We start from the raw sequence: 21,952 nt of genomic DNA on the forward strand, positions 1-21,952 counted from the left end.
CGGGTAAGCGAGAGGAAGGGAGCATAAGAGGGGCGCCAAGGCACGAATAGGAGAACAAGAGCAGAAGCGTCTACCCTAGCTACCGATCGAGCAGTTAGGAAAACAACTACAGCATGGCCACTTGCAACGTTTCCGTGGAGTTCTGGTGCGAATTCGGGGCCACGGAGCTGAAGTACAAGCATAGCATCCCGAAGACGCTCGTGACGCAGGTAGGCCAGGCGAGGCCGAACCACGCAGCCAGTGCACTGTTCCTACAGTGGATAAGGCCGATCCTACGGGAGCACGAGGCAGCGTGTCGGAAGGCAGCAGGGTGCGCTGCGAGAGCTGCGGCGGACTCGCAAAGGAGATTCTACAGAGCCCGATATCGTACCTACACGCAGAGAGGCCGTTTGTGCTCGTGGTCGTGTCGTCGTTCTGCGGCAAAGAAGGATGCGAAATTAGGACGAGGCAGGAAATGCAGGACACGATGGCAGAGGCGGGGCAGGCGGGCGGAAACAAGGGCGCGACGCAAATGCAAGGGCAGGATGCGCAGAGCACAGAGGGGTCTGCCGGGTTTGTGGAGAGATGGCGGGGCGAGGAGGTGCAGCCGATGCCTGACGGTGGCGTACTGCAGCAGGCAACACCAAAAGGAGGACTGGAAGGTGCACAAGAAGGGATGCAAGCCAAAGGCAAGCTAGGAGCTAGGGAGAGGAGAAAGGAAAGTAAAAGGGACAAGGCATAACGCGCAGGACATAAACAAGGTCACGGAGAACAAATAGAGGCAGGCACTATCGTAAGAAATAGGTCGCAAGCTAAAGTTGTTGTTTCAAAAAGAGATAAACGTTGTAATGTGTAGAGTAATGGTAATTTTGCAGCGATAAGTTTCGTTAGGAATAGCATCTCGAGAGGAGAACGGTTTATTTTAGTAAAGGCAAGAGGCGTAAGAGAGCGATAGGTTTATAGTAGGCAGCTCATTTCTGCATGCGATAGCGGATAGGTCGAGCGGGCGGGTCGGAGGTGCTCGCGACAATAGAGTCAAGAGGGGAACCCGGCTTGGCTGCCGGAGCGGAACGGGCGGGACGCCGCTCGGTCGAGACGAAGAAGCGGCCGGCGGGGAGAGGAGGAGGGCGGCGGAGCTGACGGTGTCCGAAGACGAGGAAGGCGGCGAATTCTGCTGCTGCAGCAAGCGCGCCCTCTTCATGGGCGTATCGGCAAGGGCCGGGTGGGAGCGCTTAGGCGGTGGTGTGACGGGGTCGAGGGCGGTCGGGGCCGAGGCCAAGGAAGGGGAGCCGACGCAGCCGAGGCCGGCGCAGCAACGGAGTACAAGGCGGCGCAGACGGAATCAAAGGTAGAGGAGGCGGATAGGGTCTGACGTTTAAGGGGCGTAGCAAGGGGAAGCCGAGGCGGAGGCGGCCGCCGAGGGCCTGTCGACAAAGTTCCAGCTGTCCGGGACGACGATAAAGACGAAATCGCGCTCTGAGCCCGGGGCAGAGCATAAGACGGTGGTCGAGAAGGCCGACGACCTTTCCAGTGCAGGTAAAGGGACGCCGGGCAGGAAGGAAGAGTTAGGCCTTTCAGCAATTTTCTTGCATAGCACGGCCCAAGGGTTAGCATAGATGGGAAAGATAACAAAGACCTGGAAGGGGTGGTAGCCCTAAAGGGAATCCGGTCCGGCAGGCCAGGGGTGATGTAGGTAGTGAGCCGGACGAAGCCGCAGCAGCGGAGCTGGTCGGGCCCGAGACCTGGCAGGAAGTCTCCACGCAGGAGGTCAAGGCCAGGCCCGGCGATGACGCCATGGAAGGAGACAACAGGAGGCGTAGACGGGAACTGGCCGCCAGAGGCCAAGGAGCGTGGAGGACGCTAGGAGAGAAGTCAGCGAGGCGGCCGGTGAAGGGCAAAAAAAAAAGGGGGGGCGCACGGCTGGTAGCCTTGGTCGCGGACGATAAGGGCGGGCACTGTGTAGAGGACGGTATCGTCTGGGCCGGCCTCAAGACCGTCGCGGCGCTCCACCTCCCAGGCGAGGGCGTAGGGTGAACGCGGCCGCTCATAAAGAACCATTGCTCGGACCAGTCCGTGTCGACGATTGGCTGGCCGTAGATAGAGAGGTTTAGGCTAAAGAAGAGAGGGCCCAGGTCGTCGCCCTCGGCCCGGAGGTGCGTAGTCGGCCTCGAGCAGCCACGAGGGCACCGGCAGGAGGACGCGGGCGATAGCCTCAGCGTTGAGGCCCTAATGCGGTGCTCGTCGTGGTGGGCGAACCTCGCGGGGCAGTCGGGCTGGGCGAAGAACATCATGGACATATCGCTGCCCGCGCCCTTGCTAGAGCCAAGGGGCTTGCGGAGGTGCGGGCAGAGCTGTCCGCCGACGGAGACGAAGACATGGCTCGGCCGTGTAGTAAAGAGCAACGTTGCTGGGGCAAAGCTAAAAGCGGCGAGAAAGATAGGCAGGAGTGCTCCTACCTATATACCGTCTTACGAGTTTAGTCTAAAGAGAAGGGCCAGTGGCGATGGTGTGTAAGAGAAGTCAAAGGATTCTAAACAAAGACGCAACATGGCGTTAGTGGTAGGTTATATAAGGAGCCTTTGTAAAAGAGGGTTATAAGATGCGTATAGAGGAGAGTGCAATAAGAGAAGGGAGAACTTTAAAAGGCGGTCTAGTAAGATGTTGAGAGTTTTTAAGACAAGCAGGACGCGCGAAGCTATATTTGAGGAGAAGCAGGCAGCCCTATTCGCAACACGTGTAAGACATGGTTTTAAACTTCAGCGGGCAAGTGTCTAGGGGCATACGGAAGCTTTGACTGATAAGAGCTGGATGACAAGAAGGAAAAGCGTAGCATGCAAAGCATAGGCAAGAAGAAGCCGTCGCGGCGACGTACATATAAGGATCGGCCGAGGCCGTCTAGCCTATCGCATATAGCAGCAGGCAATGGCGGGCGGGCTTAATAGAAAGGCGGCGCCGGTATAATGCAAAGAGCAGCAGCACGCATATAGATATAGTAGAGAGCTACGAGTAAGATATATAGACTTTGTAGAGGATCCTATATGCGCAAGAGGGGTGCCAGTCAGCAAGATAAGTGCAGGGCGAATAATCGAGGCAAGGATTTATACGCTGTTATTACACTTACGAGGATTTACGCCAGGCCTAGTGGCACCATAAGTAGGCAGGGCCAAAGAGGGCAGGTGCAAAGAGGAAGACAAGACGTCCGTGGGGCTTTGGTAGACCGGTGTCGCAATGAAGCCAGCCAACGGAAGGGACCAGTCCGGAGCGGGGGACGGGGCAAGCCCGGCGCCAGAAGCCTGCGCAGCGCCGTACACAGGACCAGAGTTCCAGCCGACCACAGCAGCGCCGGCACTTGCTAGCGGCGCCCTCGGAGAGAGCAAGAAGAGGCGTCAAGGGAGGCGCCTCCGAGGCGAGGGCGGGAAGACCGCCAGGACTAGGGAGATGGAGGATCAGCGCAGGCCGAGTCATGCCGCGGGATATCCAGCCTCGGCCGACACCAAGCGCGGCGGCAACTTGGCTGCCGCCGACACCGAGGCGGCAGGGCACTGGCTGCCGCAAGGCGTGCCCAGCGCCGTCTCGGCCTCAGGAAAAGCCAGCGCGCACCAAGAGAAATCCGGCCTCTGCCGACAGTAGAGGCCGCCGGTCCTTCGCCGCCGCCGACGAGAAGTTCGGACGTTCCGCGGGACATTCGGCCACAGCCGACATGGAGGGCCGCCGGCCCTTCGCCGCCGACGAGAAGTTCGGACGCGCCGCGGATATCCAGGCTCTGTCGACACCGACGGCGGCAGGGCGCCGGCTGCCGCAAGGCGGGCCTAGCGCCGTCTCGGCCTCAGGGAAAAGCCAGCGCGCACCGAGGGAAATCCGGCCTCTGCCGACGGTGGAGGCCGCCGGGCCTTCGCCGCCGCCGACGAGAAGTTCGGACGTTCCGCGGGATATTCGGCCACAACCGACTTGGAGGGCCGCCGGCCCTTCGCCGCCGTCAAGCGGGACTAGCTCGGCCGTAGTCTCGATCGGAAGCCAGCACTCGCCGCGAGCCATCCAGTCCCGGCCGGCCAGCAGGGCCGAGATCCCCGCCACAACTCCGGCCGCAGCCGGGCTGCTTGTTGGCGGCAGAGATAGCGCCTCGGCAGGTACGGTCGTAGAGCGAGGTAAAGGCGTGTAGCGGTGATAGCTAACCGGACGCAGGTAGATCGGCGATAAGACGGCAGGCGAGGAAGAGCAGAAGAGGAAACGCCATCTTAGTAGTGGGCAGGCCGAGCGGAAACGCGCCCGGGTCGGTGAAAGGTGCCGAGACCAAGGGAGCTGCAGGCCGAGGACCTAGCCAGCGCGCTGCGGCACCTCGACGAGGAGTTCGAGGCGGGCGAGAGGCTGGCCAACGAGCAGACGTGGTGTGCGCCGGTGCCGCGCGAGAGGCAGGTGAGGACGGTGCGGAAGTTCTACCGGGCGTTCCACGACGCTGGCACGCTGCCGATCGCGACCTGCACGCTATGCTACCGGAAGCGGGCCAAGGGGAGCTGAGGAGATGGCGTGGGAGGGTGGGGGGGTGGTCGCGGAGCGGTGTTGCGGGGGGCGGGCGGTCCCCGTTCGGGTGCCAAGCCTGCTTCCCGGAGGGCAGGCCGGTGGCGGTCTGCGCAGAGTGCGCGCGATGGGCCGGGCGTGAGGGGGCGTCGCCGGCCATGCACCTCCATGGGCGGCTCGGCTGCGAGCACGCGTACCCCGACGAGCTAAAGGACCTCACGCCGCTCGAGGAGAAGCTCATCTCGCTCAACTCGTGCTACGGCTTCGTGACGAAGTATAGCATCCCCGGCGGCCAGAGGCAGAGCGTGAGGTACCCGAGGCACGTCAAGGGCCATATCACGGTGTTCCCGAACGACGTGCAGGGCCTGGCTGCCAGGTGCTCCCGCACCCGCTGGTCCGGGTCATGGACGAGATCCACGTCTCGTGGCAGGGCGCTGAGAGGCCCGGGCCGCGGGACCTATCAGGCCTGCTGTCGGTAAGGCGGTCGGCGGTCGAGAGGGCGCTGGCCTGGCTCAAGGAGAACAACCCGCTCTACGGCGAGGTCGAGATCGACGCGGCGGAGATAGCCAGCTGGGGCGCCGCCGCACGGTGCCGCCGGTGGTGTGCGAGCGGCTGGAGCGAAACGAGCCGTCGGCGCGGGAGAGGACGCAGACGGCGCAGGTGGTGCCGCCGTCGGAGCGGGCCATGGACGACGGAGGCGCGGCCGAGATCGAGGAAATCCTCGCGATGCTAAGGCAGGGCCAGGACCCCGCCGAGGAGCCGCGACGTCGGGCTCACGTGCGAGGACGACGACAGGGACGGCGCTAGGCCCGAAGAGGACGGGGACGTAATCAATGAGGTAACGTCTTCCGGCATGTTCCCGTTAGATGGGGCGCCAGATGTGGCCGACGCCGAGAAGATTCGCTTCGCCCGCGACGCGGTCGGGCCCGAGGGAGCGCGCGCCAGCCCGAGGACGTGGGTAGGGACGGCGGCCAGAGGGGCGGCGGGCGACGGCGGCGACGGCGAGCCGTACATACAGGTGCGACGCGGCGAGGATTTCGCCGACTCGGCGGACGCCTCCTTCTTTGCAAAGGCCTTTCCGACCCTGTTCCCTTTGGCTTAGGCGGGCCGAGGCTCGCCGACGAGGACGCCGCGGGAGAGCGCGGGCCCAGCGTCGGGAACCAGGGCGCCCAGGCGGAGCGGGTTGCAGAGGGCCTTATGTCGACGCGGAACATGAAGCTCCAGGCATGGGCCGACGTCGTGCTGCGGCGTCACGGCGGCCGGTTCGCGACGCACCCTATCTTCGCCTTCCTTGTCTTTAACATGGGCGTGCGGTCTAAGAACCGCCAGGCCAGCATGCTAGGCGTAGCGAGGAAGAACTTCGCAAGGGTCGAGGGCCTACTAAAGTCGTTAACGGCGCAGAGGCTCGAGGCGGCCAGGCCGAGCTCGAGGCCACAGGTAAGACTAGCGACGACGGGGTAAAGAGCTCCTCCGGTCCCTCTCCGTGTTCGGCTACCGGCAGCCAATGTCGAGGAGAGCCGCCTTAGTATGCGGAAGAAGATACTATCCTCATCGTTAGGTACGGGGTGCCGGCTATCTGGTTCACGCTGAACCCGAACGACATTACGAACCTAGTAAAGTTACGGCTAGCGGCGCACCGCGGCCGCGACCCCGACGAGGCCGAGGCCTTCCTAAGTGACCTAGGGACCGCGTATAAGCGGACGCGGCTGGCCATATCGGACCCGATGAGCTCGGCCGTCTTCTTCCACCGGGAGATGACGCTCTTCTTCGAGCACTACGTCAACGTCGGGGAGGAGTCGGTGTTCGGCCACGTCGGCGCATACTACGGGGCGGTAGAGACCAACGAGCGAGGCGCCCTCCACATCCACGGGCTCCTCTGGCTAAGGGGCAACGCGGGCATTGGCGACGCGCTCGCCGGCCCGGACGCGGAGGAGCAGGCGGCGTACCGGGAGCGCATCGTCCGCTACGTAGATAGCGTCTTCTGAGGTAAGGCGGCCGCCTTAACACAACCCCGATGCCCCTATCTGGGGCAGGCTGAGGGGCCTAAGCTGAACCGAGGCCGCAGGAGCTAGACGCAGAAGGTTACTGTGCCATGCAGGCAGAGCGGTCGGCCACGGCGGACATATCGTCGCGGCTCGACGACGTCGCGCGCTTCACGGACACCTTCGACGAGGAGGCCAACTTCTGCGCGGGCGCGACGCAGATCCATACGCATAGCGCGACCTGCGTAAAATACTCGCTCGGCGTGGGGCGCGGAAGGGGACCTCTGCCGGTTTAAGGCGCCGTGGAGGTTGGTGGAGAGGACGGCGCTGACGGCGGACGGGGTGCTCGAGATCCGGCGGACGCATAGCATGGTGAACCGGTGGAACAGGGCGATGGCAGTGGGGCTACGACACAACCACGACATCTCGTTCATCGCGACGCAGCGCAAGACCATGGCCCTAATCTACTATATTACTAACTATGCGACGAAGGTAGAGGACCCGGTGTGGAAGCGTGTGGCCGCCGCGGCCGAGTTCCTTCCTGTGCTAGAGCCGACGGGAGAGGCAACAGAAGTGGCGCCGACCGCGACGCCGGCCGGGAGGGCGGGGCCGAAGGGGTAGCGACGGCGGCGGACCCCGTAGGGGAATAAGACGAGAACGTTCCTGCTTAAGGCGGCGAATCGAGTCTTTACGGAGCGGCCGCTGTCGCAGGTCGAGGTGATCGCGCACCTCCTAGGGTACCCGGCGGAGTTTAGCAGCGGCTCAGCGTGGGCGTATATAAACGCAAACCAGCTCTACTGGGCCGTCTTCCGCCGGTGGCGGCACCTCCGACGGGCGAGCGGCGCCGAGGCGACGGGCGACGCGCCGGACGAGACGGTCGTCGTCGAGGAGGCTGGCCTGAGGATCCCTCTCGTCGAGGCCTACCGGCACCGGGCGAGCTCCTGCGGGCCTCTGCCTTTATGACTACGCATCGCTTGTAAGGTTAAAGCAAAACGGCAGCGGCGCCGACGGTATGGCGGGCTGGGGTGAGGTACCCTTCGCGGAGAGCTGGGCGTCGGGGAAGGGCTGGGTGCAGGCGCTTAGGCGGCCGGGTTGCGGGGCGACTGTATGCGTCGACGGATACCTCAGCAAGGAGTTCAGCGAGGAAGACGACGAGTCGTGCCACCGGAGGTGCGTACTATAAGACGGGGGGCGCCTAAGAGGAAGGCAGAGCAGCTAGGGGCATCGGCTAACAGCATCTAGGGCGGCGGTGCAGCACCTGGCCCTATTCGTGCCGTGGGGTCCTTCCTCGGCGAGGAGGCAGGCGACATTAACAACATCTGGGCACGGGCGCGGAGTCGCTGGCGCCGAGGGTCGCGCGGCTCGCAGACAACGTGCAGCTCCTCCGGCGGTCGGCGGAGGACGCGAAGCGCGACGCCAAGCAGTGGGCCGCCACGGCCGAGGAGGGCGGTATGACGGCGCCGCAGGCCGACGACGAAGGCAGGGGGGCGGCCGAAGGGGCGAGGAGGCATACCGCGCCGGCGGGGCGGGCGACGCGGCTCGGCTCATCGACGTCGTCCGAACGCCGCCAGCGCGGGACAAGTCACGGCGCAGTCAACAGAGCTGCTAGCGATGACGCAGCAGCTCTGCCGGTTCCAGCAGTCGGCGCTCGGGTCGGCGGCCGAGCTCGCGGCGACGGTGGTGGCGGACGAGAGGGCAGGCAGGCGGGTGAACCTACCGGGCTCGGCGCTGTCGGGGCGGCACTGCCGCGGCAAGAAGAGGTGCGGGCCATCAAGTCGCAGCAGAGGAGCGCGGCGCGGGGCGGGAGCGGGCGATCCAGGGCATCCAGGGCGGCGGGGCGGCGGCGGGCGTCGGGGCCGACCGCGGCGCGGCCCTTCGCGGGGTGATGGGGGGCTTCGGCGAGGACGACATCGACGTAACGGCGGCCGACGGCGACGCAGACGCAGGCACGGCGGCGGGGATGCGCGTGCGGCTCGGCCCGTCGAGCTCGTTCGTCGCCGCCGGCAGGAGCTGGCGGGCCAGCTCACGCTCAACGAGAAGCAGGCCATCGCCCTCCTAATCGTGTGCCGGCAACTCGACCGAATCCGGCAGGGCGACGACGCAGGCGGCGACGGTGGTGGCCAGCTCTGCCTATTCATCGGCGGCGAGGGCGGCACCGGCAAGTCGCGCGTCATCGAGGCGCTCGTCGAGCTGCTCGCCCGGAGGACCTATCGAGCCGGGTACTGGTTACGGCGACGTCGGGGACGGCGGCAGCGCGGATCAACGGCATCACGCTGCACTCGGCCTGCGGCCTTACGGTCGGCCAGGGCGGCCGGGCGGGAGGGGCGACGAGGACATTGACGGCGTACGGCTGGCGGGCCAGGGCGAGCGCTTCGTCGACGGCCGGTCGCGGATGGACTGGCAGGAGAAGGAGGTGCTGGTGATCGACGAGGTCAGCATGCTCGGGGCGCGGACGCTGCACGCCGCCAACGAGCAGCTCTGCCGGCTGCGGGGGTCGGCGCGGGACTTCGGCGGCATCCCGGTAGTGATCCTCTGCGGCGACTTCCACCAGTTCCGGCCGGTGCAGGAACGGTCGATCCTGCTGCCGAGCGCGGCGGTGGCGTGGGACGAGGACGGGGCGTTCGCGGCCGAGCAGCGGCGGCAGCACGACAAGGCGCACGCGCTGTGGCGGCGCTTCACGACGGTCGTCATGCTAGACGAGCAGATGCGGGCCGCCGGCGACCCGGAGCTGCGGCGGCTGCTCGGGCGGATCCGCCGGGGCGAGCAGGACCGGTCGGACCTAGAGCTGCTCAACTCGAGATGCTACCGGCCGGGCAGGCGGATCCCGTGGGAGACGGGCCTGACGGTGGTGACGCCGCTCAACCGGAACCGCTGGAACCTCAACCTAGAGGCGGCGCTCGCGTTCCGGGAGAGGCGGCGGACGGCGGCGCGCGTCTTCCTCTCGAGCATAAGTGGAGGGACGGCGTGCCGACGGAAGAGGAGGCGGTGCTAATGCTAGGCCAGGGCGACGACAGCGCGACGCCGGTGCCGGCCGTCTTCCTCTTCGTGCCAGGCATGCCGGTCGTCGTGAACCAGAACACGCACCAGGGGCTAAAGCTTGTGAACGGGGCCGGGTACACGGCGGTGGACGTCATCCCCGACCGCGCCTTCCCGGCCACCGCGTCTCGGCGGAGCTCATCATGCACTTCGGCCGCCGGCGGGCATCGTGCTGGCCTCGGAGACGACCAAGGACTTCCACTTCGTCGGGATGCCTGCCGGGACGATCCTGCTAACGCCCATCAGCGTCAAGATCACAGCGCAGCGGAAGCGGCCATGGCAGCGCAACGACGTCAGCCGGAGGGGCCTGCCGTGCGCCGCGGCCTTCGCCTGCACCGACTATAAGGTGCAGGGCGGGACGCCAGAGCGCGTGGCGCTGGAGCTGCGGGGGGCGAGGATGACGACGGTCGAGGGGAGGGCGGTGCCGTCGTCGTGCGACCCGTATAGCCTATACGTGCAGCTGTCGCGGTGCCCGACGCTCGACGGCATCATGCTCGTATCAGAGGTGCGGAGCGGGACCTAGTGGGGAACCGGGTGCCTGAGGAGATGACGGCAGCGCAGGCCCGGCTAGAGGAGCTTAGCAGGCAGACAACACAGGAGGCGGCCGACTGGCTCCGCAGGTAACGCAGGCGCCCTGCATTTTCCACACTTCTGACGTAAAAGGAGTGTAGGTTAAGGGCCAGGAGGACGGGCGAAGGGGGTGGTCTGTGGAGGCGTGTGGTCTATGGCGGAGTTAGAAGCCGGGCCGGCTTGGGCACCTTCCTCTATGTGGTCTGCGGCGGCGTATGGTCTACGGAGGCGTTGGAAGCGAACTGCGCAGCTGGAACTAAAAGGGGCAAGGGGCAGGGCATTATGCATTTTATTTATTAACGAATGAAAAGCGAGAACATCGACGAATCAAAAGCGAGAAAAGAACAACCGACGAATCAAAAGCGAGAACGCCAGCGAATCAGAGGGCGGCATTTGCGGGGGGGAAATCGATGGCGAATTTTTTTTCTCCCCGGGGAGGAACCCTACAGGAGAAGGCTCGCCTCGGGCTCGCGCAAAGAGCCTTGAGGAACAAAAGTTTGTGGTTGAAATTTGAGGCTGAAAAGGGGGATTTATCTGTCTGTTTGATGTTTCAAGGTTTTGTGGTGGTTGCGGCATCACTGGCACGGAAAAAATCTTTCCCGCAGTAGCTTGCATCGCGCGACGGGTGATTGGGGGCGAAGAAGATCGGGCGCCAAGCTGTCAGTCATGTCATGCAGCAATACGTGTGAATAAAAAGCAAGGAGAAGATGAGAAGTGATGGAGGAAGAGGGGATAAAATAAGGCGTCGAGAATTCGGCCTTGAGTGGCCTACTTGCTGTTCTAGTGTTCTTCGCATCATATGCGTCAGTTAATCATAAAAAAAAAACCTACTGTCTGATCATTTGTACGATAGAGCGCACATCGCAGGAGGGTATCACGTGCGTCAGCAGGGAACAACGTTTACCCGACACGCGCACAACCTATCAAACCTCACAGCATGGTCTAGATAGCGAAGAATAACAAGAACAACACGATCATCGATCAAAGACCCAACTGAGCCTCAGTTAACCTATCCACACTGATCAGTTGTTACCTTGGCTGGTAACCTCAGAGCAGCAAGATAGAAGAGACTTCCTCAACGCATCCTCACGATCTGTGGCGCTCTGCGAAGAAAGAAGTGCTACAACGCGAGACTGACTACGAAGACCCGACCGGCGCCCACTCTATTCAGTCAACCGTGCCTAGTTGTTTGCCTCAGCCGCTGACCTCTTAGGCGTGCCCTATCGCACATACAAATCTCTGGTATCCCGCTTGATTATCAGCTTCATTGATCACTCGATCAATTTGACCCTCTCTTGACACCTTCTTGCCCTATTCCCTCGCAGATTTTCCTGTCAAGCCCCATCCGACATCATGAGCAGCAGCGCAAGCGGCACCAGCGCGAACGCGAACGCACCGGCGCTCGACATCAACGAATTCCTCGATATTGCTGAATTCAACCGTGGCCTCGCCACAATCTTCAACATGGACCTCTTCAACACCCCAGTCAACGAGACTTCCGATGAGATCCACTATAATACCTTCGTTCTCGCCCGCATCGTTGATTATAAAGTCTCCTCAACATGTCAAGGTCTCGAGCTGCTTGGATCATTCCAAGAAGACTTTGAGGATTGGGAGGAAGACGACTTCAAGAAGGTCGATCCAAGGGTCCGTAAGGTCCTACGGAATACCCTAAGGTTCAGAGGAATCTATACAGGAAAGCTGAACGCAAAGATCACGGCATTCCTAGTAAATCTGAAGAACCGTGACCGACTTCCTGAGTGGGATGAAGACGATCTTCGTGATGCCATCTTATACGAGAAAACGGCCGCCTACCGACGCCAACAAGAACTCCTCAGACGATCGCCATCGCTAGCAACAACCCCAGCACCAACCCCAGCACCAACCCCAGCACCAGTCACTCCCGATCTAAACCTCCCGCAAGACCCCCCCAATGACCAATCCCTACCCCTGTCACGATCGAATCAACAGCAGCAGGAACTTATGATCAGACCAGCTATCGACCGCGAAGCTTACCGGACCGTGCCCCCAGTCCAGGTCCCCAATGAAGACCTCGATCCTGCCATCGCCAACCAGTTTTCTAAGCTATGGGATCGAAAGCTCAACTATTCAGGTGACGCCTACGATATCCTAGATGATAAGATCCGTTACTTTCTCGATGCCTGCCTCACAGCTAGCATCAAACCGTCACAATTCCACGCTTTGTTCTCAAATATCCTCACGAAGAGAGCAAAGAACTTCTTCGTGCATCAAGTCAGCCGCGATTCAACGTTCGCGGAGATGTATCAGAAGATGAAGCAGCACTTTGATACGGAAGTCAATAGGCAACAGTATCACACTGACTGGACCTCGATCAATTTCACACAGCTTCGGAAGGAATCTCCCGAAGCCTCTCTGTGAAATCCTCCAGGCTCTTCTTGACAAATTGCAGCTATGCCAGAGAGCTCTTGGGAATAGCTATGGCGGCGAAGACCAGCTAATTTCAACGACAATTCGAGCATGCCGTGGCGTGCCTGAATTAGAATTCGCCCTCTTCGTGCCGGCTAAGACCTTCGAGGGACTATCTTCACAGCTAAGATCGTCACTCACAACCGTCAGCCAAAGACAGCCCGGACAGCCCAGTCAATATCTTCAAGATCAAGACCAATTCTTTACTGACCGCCGCTATCAGCACCCCGCTGACAAAAGGAAGAAGTGGACGAAGCGCTGCTACGTCTGCGGCAAAGAAGGCTGTTTTTCAACGAAGCATCCGGATGACGAGAGAAAGAGGGCCAAGGAAAGATATCTTCGAGAACGAGGATTTCACGGCCAGAAGTCATCTTCCCGTCCATTTACTACGTTCCTTGCCGATTACGAAGGGGACCCAGATGAAGATCAGACCTCTGATTCTGCTGACGATGACTCTGACGATCAAAGCGATAGCTTCTTTGCAGCTGCCTTCCTATCTAATAGAGCTTTTCGCCACCGCATTCACACCGTCGAGGAGAATCGATATGCGAGGAATCACAGCATTTCTTGCTCGATCGCTACAACCGGACCTCTTTCCAAGGATCCTGCCTGACACGGGTGCAGCGAAGATATCTACAGCTGGGATCGACCAATTCCGCGCGCTCCAACGAGAGATGCCGACGGTCCAGCTACGGAAGAATGCGACGATCGCAACGGTCAGATTCGGTGGAAACGAGCCGACGAACACGATCGGGATCACAACAGTCATTACCCCGATTGGAGAAGTCGTTTTCCACGTTATCAATATGTCAACGCCCTTCTTGCTATGCCTCAAGGATATGGACCGTCTCGGTGCCTATCTCAACAACGTCACGAACGAATTGATCTGCGGCGATAAGAGGATTCCGATCGTACGCAAATGGGGTCATCCGTGGTTCTTCCTACGGAAGGATGAAGCCGCTATTGCCTTCCTATCCGAAGCCGAGCTTCGGCGCCTACACACTCGCTTTGGCCACCCGTCAGTACACAAGCTACATAAGCTACTGACAAGCGCTGGGCATGATGTTGAATTCGAAGCAATCGCGATGATCCGAAAATTCTGTCATTTTGCCAGATCAAGGCAGACGCACCGCGCAGGTTCAAATTCACGTTAAAGGATAACTGCGATTTCAACTACGAATTGATCGTCGATGTAATGCATCTTGACAGCCGGCCAGTCCTTCATGCCGTTGACCTAGCAACCTCTTTCCAAGCCGGACGATTTCTTCAGAATATATCGGCTAAAGAGACGTGGGAAGCACTCAAATTGTGTTGGATTGACACATACCTAGGCCCTCCAGATGTTATCACGCACGACGCTGGTACGAATTTTGCCTCCTCTGAGTTCCAAGCAGAAGCGAAGCTGCTAGGAATAACCTGTCACCAAGTGCCCGTCGAAGCCCACTGGTCAATTGGCAAGGTGGAGAGATATCACGCCCCGATTCGAAGGGCATACGAGATCTTGAAAGCCGAGCTAAAAACAGCATCAGCTGAGTCGTTGCTTCAAATGGCCTTCAAATCCGTCAATGATACCGCCGGACCTGACGGTCTAGTGCCCACACTACTAGTCTTTGGTACCTACCCTCGGATAACGATGGATTCGCCGCCTTCTGCTTCCGCGATCACACGTGCGAAAGCCGTGACGAAAGCTATGGCAGAGCTACGCAAGCTTGTAGCTAAAGGAAGGTCAATGACGCCCTCAATGCCCGTAATGGGCCCAACACGATTGAGAAGATGCCACTATCATTGCCGCTTGGTAGTGAAGTTCGAGTATTTCGTGAGAAAGGAGGATGGAAAGGCCCATACAAGGTCCTAGCTGTGACAGACACAGAGGTCACAGTTGAGCTAGACAACGGGCCAGCTAAATTTCGCAGCACGGCTGTCCAGCCCTACTTTCGCCACCCGGATTCGCAGCAGCAACGAAGTCACAATGTTCTACAGCAGCCACACGCTGACAATCAGACTGCTGACAATCAGGCTGATAGCATCAACGTTGAGACCGAAGTGCCTAAGCCATTCGAATATCCCGAGCCGGAGAGACCACGCAGACGCGGCAGACCAAGAAAAGTCCTCGAGATCAGCAGCAATACGATACCTTCGTTCCTTCTAGTTATTTCCTTAGTCTTAGCCCTTTCGTTACCTCGATCTCAATTTTCACCCGCTAATATGTTTCTATCGCATAAGGAGTGCGCCGCCCTCGACCTTGCCGTAAAGTTACGTGCAGAGAAGAAAATCACTACCGCCGGACGACCGTTTGAAGCCTCTGATGACCTCGAAATCACGAACCTGCTAGGCGCAGGCGTCATCGTGCCCGAACGATACGATATGAATAAGCATGGAAAACACAGGCTATTCAAGTCACGAATGGTCCGGGAGGTCAAAGGCAAGAACACTGCTACACCGTACGAGAAGTCTCGTCTTGTGGTACAAGGATATGGTGACGACGAGAAGCGTGAGATCCTCACGCAGGCTCCAACAATCTCCCGTCCTGCCCAGCGGGTAGTACTCGCTCTTTCCCTTTCCTTTGCTCTTTGAAGATGTCTCTTGCTATCCGAGACATTACGATGGCCTATACGCAGGCATCGACCACTTTGAATCGCACTATCCTCATCTCTTTGCCACACGAATTAAAAGAGAGATACCCAGGGGGAACCATCCTTCGTGTGGTCAAGCCATTGTACGGAATCGCTGAAGCAGGCGCTCATTGGTTCAATACGTATCATGAGCATCACCGCATCAAGCTACAGATGGAGCCGTCAACGTTTGATCCATGTTTAATGATAACGACCGCAGAGATCAACGTCACGACCGCAGAGACCAACGCGGATACCGCACTTCAGGTTAATGCCTTCGGCGTTGCCGCGCTTCAGACTGATGATACGTTATTGGTAGGCACAACAACATTCCTGCAACGTGAAGACCGCGAGCTATGCTTCAAGCCAAGCCAAAGAAGACCCTACGAGAAGGCGATACCTGTGATTTCAACGGCAGCCTCATTGCTCTAGAGAAGGGCTATCTTCTAGTCATGCAGAAAGGTCAGGTCAACAACCTCAAAATTATCGATCTATCCACGGAAGATCGGGCCCAACGATACGTGGAACAACGTGCCCGTGGCGCCTATATAGCCTCAATTTGTCAACCAGAGGCTAGCTTCGATTATTCAATCGCGGCACAATCACAAGATCCAACCGCGGAGGATTTTCAGGCGTTGAATAAACGGATCCAATGGCAGATCGACAATCCACAAAGAGGCCTTCGATTCGTCCCAATAGGTCTAGAAGCAGCAAAGGTCTTCGTCTTCACAGACGGATCATTCGCCAACAACAAGGACTTAAGCTCTCAGATCGGATTCGTTATAATCATTGCAACCGAGACTAAGTCAGATGAGTCATTCACGATCCACGGAAACCTGATCCATTGGAGCTCGACGAAGTGCAAGAGAGTCACCCGCAGCGTCTTGGCTTCTGAGATATATGGATTAGCTTCAGGCTTCGATTTGGCATATGTGGTTGCAGGGACGATCAACCAGATTACAAGCCGCCTTGGATTACCGCAAATCCCGCTCGTTGTGTGTACAGATTCGTACAGCCTGTACGAGTGCCTAGTGAAGCTTGGCACCACCACGGAGAAACGTCTGATGATCGATATCATGGCGTTGAGACAGGCCTACGAACAACGCGAAATCACCAACATCCGCTGGATCAACGGAGCGGATAACCCGGCCGATGCAATGACGAAGCTATCTCCAAACGGGGCCTTAACCCGATTCGTTAACGACAACGAGATCACGATCCGGCTCGAAGGCTGGGTTCAAAGGAAGGAAGATATGACCGCATGATTGACGATTTTGATTTAAGCTTGCTATCGATTGTTCCTTTGTGTTGAGATACCCGTTTTTACATGTTGTTTGGGTGTTACGTTTAGTGCGTTTTGTTCGATTCTTAAAGAGATGCCAGTGTCTGATCATTTGTACGATAGAGCGCACATCGCAGGAGGGTATCACGTGCGTCAGCAGGGAACAACGTTTACCCGACACGCGCACAACCTATCAAACCTCACAGCATGGTCTAGATAGCGAAGAATAACAAGAACAACACGATCATCGATCAAAGACCCAACTGAGCCTCAGTTAACCTATCCACACCTACAGAGTATCTAAACATCTAGAACACAAATTATGGCGATGTCTACGGTCCGAGTCGAGTTCATATGCCAATTTGGCGCCAGGCAACTCATCCACAACCATAGCATTCCTCGGAGCCTTGTGACGGAGGCAAACGGGGCCGGCGGAGATGCTGAATACAACGAGCGATTTACACAGTCCATGATGCCTCTTATGAAGGAGCACGAATCAGCATGTCGCAGTGCGTCGGGTGCTTTCTGCGAATGCTGCGGGCGGTTTGCGACAGACATCTTACAGAGTCCGATATCGATGCTGCACGCAGACGAGGCTCGCATTGTGGTTTGGGTCACATCGTTATGTGGAAGAGGGCAGTGCGAGGTAGAAATGAGACAGGAAATGCAACTAGTAATGGGGGAAATGCGGCAGGAGGAGGAAAGGCGAGATAAGTTTCTAGGACGCAATAGGTGCATGGAGGTCAGGCTGTGCAAAATATGCGGACGACCGTGGGAGTGAAGCGGTGCAGTAGATGTCACGCAGTGGCATACTGCGGCACGGAGCATCAAAAGGCGGACTGGAAGGTTCACAAGAAGGCGTGCGTGCCCGAGAGGCTCAACAGACACGGAAAGTGTGGAAGGAAACGATGACTAGAAGCGAGGTCGTAGAGGGGTGGTGGAATATAGCAGTTCGGTTTTATATGTGCTGAGAAGTAAGAGCACATAGTAAGACAAAGGGTAAAATTGGGTTGTTCTCTGCATAAAGAATATATTAGCAGACTTTTATTTCACATAACTAGATAAGATATATAGCTATTCCGTTTCTGCTGTTTTTCTACTTAGGTGACGGTTTCGAAGCGGCCTAGTCGGCGAGTCTGATGTGCAGGCGACAATTGAATTAAGGAAGATGCCGAGGCATTCTCCGAGGCAGGAGTCTGACCGGCTGTTTCCGGATCGCTAATATGGGAAGCCGCTAAGAGGGAGCAGGATCGGGTAGCAGAGCCCCCAGTATCGGTAGAAGACGAAGGTTTCGGGGTCGTCAGGCGCGGTCTCTTCGTCGGCGTGCCGGCAGGGTCAGGACAGGGACGCTTCTGCGAGGGTGTAGCTAGGTCGGCCAAAGTAGAAGTTGAAGCAGAAGTTATTAAAGCCGAAGGTGGAGGACTTGGCGGAGGGTACCAGGTGTTGCCACGGAGTAAGAGGCAGCGAGTATATCCCGGAAAGCGGCCGAAGCGGAGGACGGTTTTCCTTTAGTGGTGTCGAGATAGCCGAGGACGAGGCAGCCGCAGTGCTGGTGGCCTTATCGAGAAAAGTCCAAGAATCCGGGACGACGATAAAGACATAGTCTCGGTCGGAGCCTGGGGATGAATCATGACGCGGTGACTGAGCAGGCCAGCAACTTTGCCTGTGCAGGTAAAGGGATGCTGGGCTGAAAGTAAGAGTCCTTCCTCTCGGCCATCTTCTTACATAGTATAGCCCAGGGGTTAGCGTGAATGGGGAAGATAACGAAGACCTCGAATTGGTGGAAGCCTCTGAAAGGGATCTTGTCAGGAATGCCAGGAGCTAGATACGTAGAGAGCTGGACGAAGCCGCAGCAATTTAGCTGGGCGGCGTCTAGGTCTGGCAGAAGGTCTTGTCGTAGCAGGGAGTGACCCGGGCCAAGGATGAAGCCGGTGAAGGAAACGATAGGCGGGATGCAAGGAAGTTATCCATAGAGGCGAAGAGTCTAGGAGGATGCTAAGAGGACAAATCAGCCGGACCTCTCGCCCGAGAGCCGAGAGCGGTACGCGCTAGGGTAAATGGCACGCCTTACGGCTGGTAACCCTGGTCGCGGACGACGAGGGCGGGCATGGTGTAGATAAGGGTGTCGCCAGTTTCAGACTCTAGGCCGTCGCGCTGCTTAACCTCCCAGGCAAGGGCGTAGGTGGACGCGGCCGTTCATAAAAAACCATTCCTCAGACCATTCGGAGGCGATAACAGGCTGGTTGTAAATAGAGAGATTGAGACTGAAGAAGATGGATGTCGGCGAGTCGTCGGTATCCAATCGGAGCGGCGCATATTCCGCGGTGAGCAACCATGAAGGAGGTGGCAAAAAGATGCGGGCAATGGTCTCGGCGTTGAGACCTCTAACGCGATGCTCGTCCTGATGGGGAAATCTCGAGGGCAGTCGGGCTGGACGAAGAACATCATAGACATATCACCACCCGCGCCTTTCTGGCTATCGAGCGGCTTTCGAAGGTGTGGTGGAGGTAGCGGTGACGAGGAAGACATCGTGCATATCTATGTTGGCTAATAAGTGGTTTGTGCGCCTAGAAAAATGATCGGTATAAGTCGTTAAGAAGGAAGTAAGAGGTGGAGAATAAAGCGGCCTTTTTTATAAATCCAAGGTATTATAGAACCAGTGGGGAGAGCGAGAAGCTTTGCCATGGCAAGTTTGAATTTTGATAAGGATGCGTGGTGCATAATAGCTCTTGACCCGACGAGTAAGCCAACGAGTAAGCCACACGAAGAGGCGGTGTGAGAAGGTTGCCTGTTAGAATGGAACGGAAATTTAGGGAAGACTGTCTTGGGAGCTATCGTGCCGGGTGAGCTGAATCAGATGGCAGGGCTATTCCTTTTTCCGTTGCAGCATAGGTAGCGAAGAAAAAGAAAGTCTAATTTGATGTTCCTTGAAACGCATACCTGCAACGACAGATTCGGAAGATGCGGAGAGAGCAGAGTAGTAGAAGGCGGCCTTAGATGGAGTTGCGGTGTGTATTCCTATGCATGGGCTGGTCGAGGCCGTCCGGAAAGGATGGACGGACGGTGGTAGGGTGGTGAAGGGGGGAGAAAGGGGGGGGGCTCTCGCGGATAAGCATTGCCGCGTCGGCTCAGTGCTAAAAAGATCACAGGGTTTAGTTATAGGAAGGATTGGTAGGAAAAACGCCAACACGGCGGACCATTATTGTTAGGAGGCGAGATAATATTGAAGAAAGATCCGGGGCAAACTTTATGGTCCATCATCCGTGTGCAGAGCCGCGGCGTTAAGATAGCATCGACATGGGAGAGTTCTCGCTGCGAGTTCGGTCGGTAGAGGAGAAGGTGAAATGGTGATGGGAGCAGCGGCCGTTGCTGCGACGAGAAATGTCGCTGCGGCGAGATTGAGCGCAATGGATGATTCGCTAAAGCGGGTGTCGGGATATAAGAGACAGGCAAACGTGGCATCCAGGTTTCGGCCCATCATGGCCAAGCAGGGGCTGGTCGAGGAGGTCTCGCGAGGAGAACAAGCGGAAGCGCTTAAAAGAGCGTTGCCCAAGAGAAGCCGGCGAGGCGGTCGGCGGCCAAAGGGAAAATCAGTATTGAACGATGGCATTTCGAAGGCGGCCCCATCACGACTTTCAGCACCGATAAACGTGGGTGATGATAAGCTAGTGAGCATGGAGACGGACGTTGCCATGCAAGGGTTGGGTGCGAAGCCGTGTGGAGGGAGTCTTGTGCCGTCCGTCGGCGGTGTGTTGCAGCGCGAGGGTAACGACCCGATCACCTACCGGCACCTCTTGCCCAAGGAGGGGAGGGCTGGGGATGATGAGAGGAGGGCAGCGACCACGGTAGGTCTGGAAGCACCATGTCCTCCGGAAGCCTTAGTCGGGCGAGAAGACGGCCTGACAGTGGGAGATGGTCCGGCGTGGCCGTAAGTGGCTCTGAGACGGTTAGGCGACCCAGCGGTAGCGAACTGACGAGGCCGAAAGGTCTCGTCGAGCGGACAGGTGGTGGGGAAAACGCCGGGTTGGAAGACCGATAACGGTGATGAGATTTCGGCTGGAAGGCGGGAGCCAGCATTCGCCAAGGCCCATCCGATCCAAAGAGATGGAGAATACGGCCGGACCTGCGCCTGCTCTTATGAGATTTCGATTGGAAGGCGGGAGCCAGCATTCGCCAAGGCCCATCCGACCCAAAGAGATGGAGAATACGGCCGGACCTGCGCCTGCTCTTATGAGATTTCGATTGGAAGGCGGGAGCCAGCATTCGCCAAGGCCCATCCGACCCAAAGAGATGGAGAGTGCGCCGGGAGCTGCGCCTGCCCCCCCTGAGGAGGCCGGATTATCACACGCCGGGATCGCGGAGGGCGTGCAGATCGGCACGTCTGGAAAGCGGAACGATAGGGCGCGGACGAGGCAGAAGGAGCGAGGATACTCTAGCAGCCCGGGAAGGAAAGGTCGGCCGGCAACGGTCGACAGTGTCCGGCCTATCGAGGCGAAGCAGGCGCTGGCGGCCGAGGAGATCTCACGAAGAGAACAAGGGGATGCATTGAAAGAGCGTTGCCTAGGGAAGTCGGCCAGGTGGTGGGCTGCGGAAAAGGCGATGCACGTGAATGGCGCCGCCTTGAAGGGAGGAGCGCGACGCTCGACACCGATAAATGTGCGTGAGAGGCGTACGGACGAAGGACCGAAGCGGGTGTTGGGCGACGAAAGTCAAGCGGACCCGGCACCTAGGTTCCGGCCTATCCAGGCGAAGCAGGCGCCGGCGTCCGAGGAGGGTTCACGAAGAGAGCGGGTAGAAGCAGTCGAAAGAGCGACGCCTCTAGGAAGCCGGCGAGGCAGTCGGCCGCGGGATAATAGGACGCGCGTCCATGGTGCTTCTTCAAAGGGAGGGCAAGCGCGATGTTTAACAAGATTTCGGCTAGAGAATGTAAGCCAGCACTCGCCGCAACCCACCGTCGCCCGGCCAATTCAAGCGAAAGCGATAGGAGACAGAGCAGGAGATCTGCAGTCATCCGGGCGGTTATTACCACGGCCGTCACGCCTGGCAGGGCAGGATCGGCCGGCAGGGGCGGTCGGGATTTCGTCCACGGCCGTCAGGGAGCCCCTCGTTCAGCCAGTCGAGCCTAAAGAGCCGGGAGATGGAGCCGGAGATACACAATCACCCGGACGGTTGCTACCACGACCACCACGCGGGGCAGCGGTGGGAGAGGAGGATCGGCCGAGGCGAGTCGAGGCGGTAGCGAGATCTTCGGAGTCCGTGGAGCAGAGAAAGAGGATCGGCGAGCCCGACCGAGACGAGCTGCCAAGGAAACGTATTCGAGGCGGCCGTCGGAGGCAGAGGAGAAGTGAGCTACAGGCGGAAGATCTAGCCAGCGTCCTACGTTACCTGGAAGACGAATTTGCCGCCAAGAGAGGCTGTCCAAGGAGCAGACTTGGTGCACACCAGTGCCGCATGAGAGGAAGGTATCGACGGTGCGAAGTTTTTATCGGGCGTTCCACGATGCGGCCACCTTGCCGATACGGGCATGT

The 21,952-nt window shown here is 58.8% G+C and overlaps 2 protein-coding genes across 2 annotated transcripts; both read left to right on the forward strand.

The window, feature by feature from the left end:
* Nucleotides 1–4,652: 4,652 nt before the first annotated feature.
* Nucleotides 4,653–10,035, forward strand: HRG_11871 (PIF1-like helicase domain-containing protein; the record flags this gene model as incomplete). The annotated part of the gene is made up of 20 exons (XM_044870341.1): nucleotides 4,653–4,799; nucleotides 4,871–5,082; nucleotides 5,239–5,590; nucleotides 5,659–5,838; nucleotides 5,913–5,931; nucleotides 5,996–6,019; nucleotides 6,109–6,326; nucleotides 6,466–6,480; nucleotides 6,560–6,721; nucleotides 6,774–7,070; nucleotides 7,119–7,352; nucleotides 7,552–7,646; nucleotides 7,719–7,756; nucleotides 7,845–7,925; nucleotides 8,077–8,175; nucleotides 8,252–8,442; nucleotides 8,484–8,695; nucleotides 8,799–9,427; nucleotides 9,475–9,589; nucleotides 9,759–10,035. 20 exons carry the CDS (start codon nucleotides 4,653–4,655, stop codon nucleotides 10,033–10,035), a joined length of 3,597 nt encoding a protein of 1,198 aa, XP_044714585.1.
* A 3,169-nt stretch (nucleotides 10,036–13,204) lies between these two features.
* HRG_11872 (uncharacterized protein) lies at nucleotides 13,205–16,407 on the forward strand (the record flags this gene model as incomplete). Its single annotated transcript, XM_044870342.1, has 11 exons — nucleotides 13,205–13,441; nucleotides 13,645–13,722; nucleotides 13,990–14,143; nucleotides 14,401–14,450; nucleotides 14,784–14,952; nucleotides 15,001–15,021; nucleotides 15,363–15,457; nucleotides 15,514–15,679; nucleotides 15,752–15,947; nucleotides 15,993–16,137; nucleotides 16,234–16,407. The coding sequence occupies 11 exons, from the start codon at nucleotides 13,205–13,207 to the stop codon at nucleotides 16,405–16,407; spliced, it is 1,485 nt and encodes a 494-aa protein (XP_044714586.1).
* Nucleotides 16,408–21,952: the final 5,545 nt, after the last annotated feature.

The sequence above is a fragment of the Hirsutella rhossiliensis genome, assembly GCF_020360975.1.
Source record: "Hirsutella rhossiliensis strain HR02 chromosome Unknown scaffold00024, whole genome shotgun sequence".
NCBI lineage: Eukaryota > Fungi > Ascomycota > Sordariomycetes > Hypocreales > Ophiocordycipitaceae > Hirsutella > Hirsutella rhossiliensis.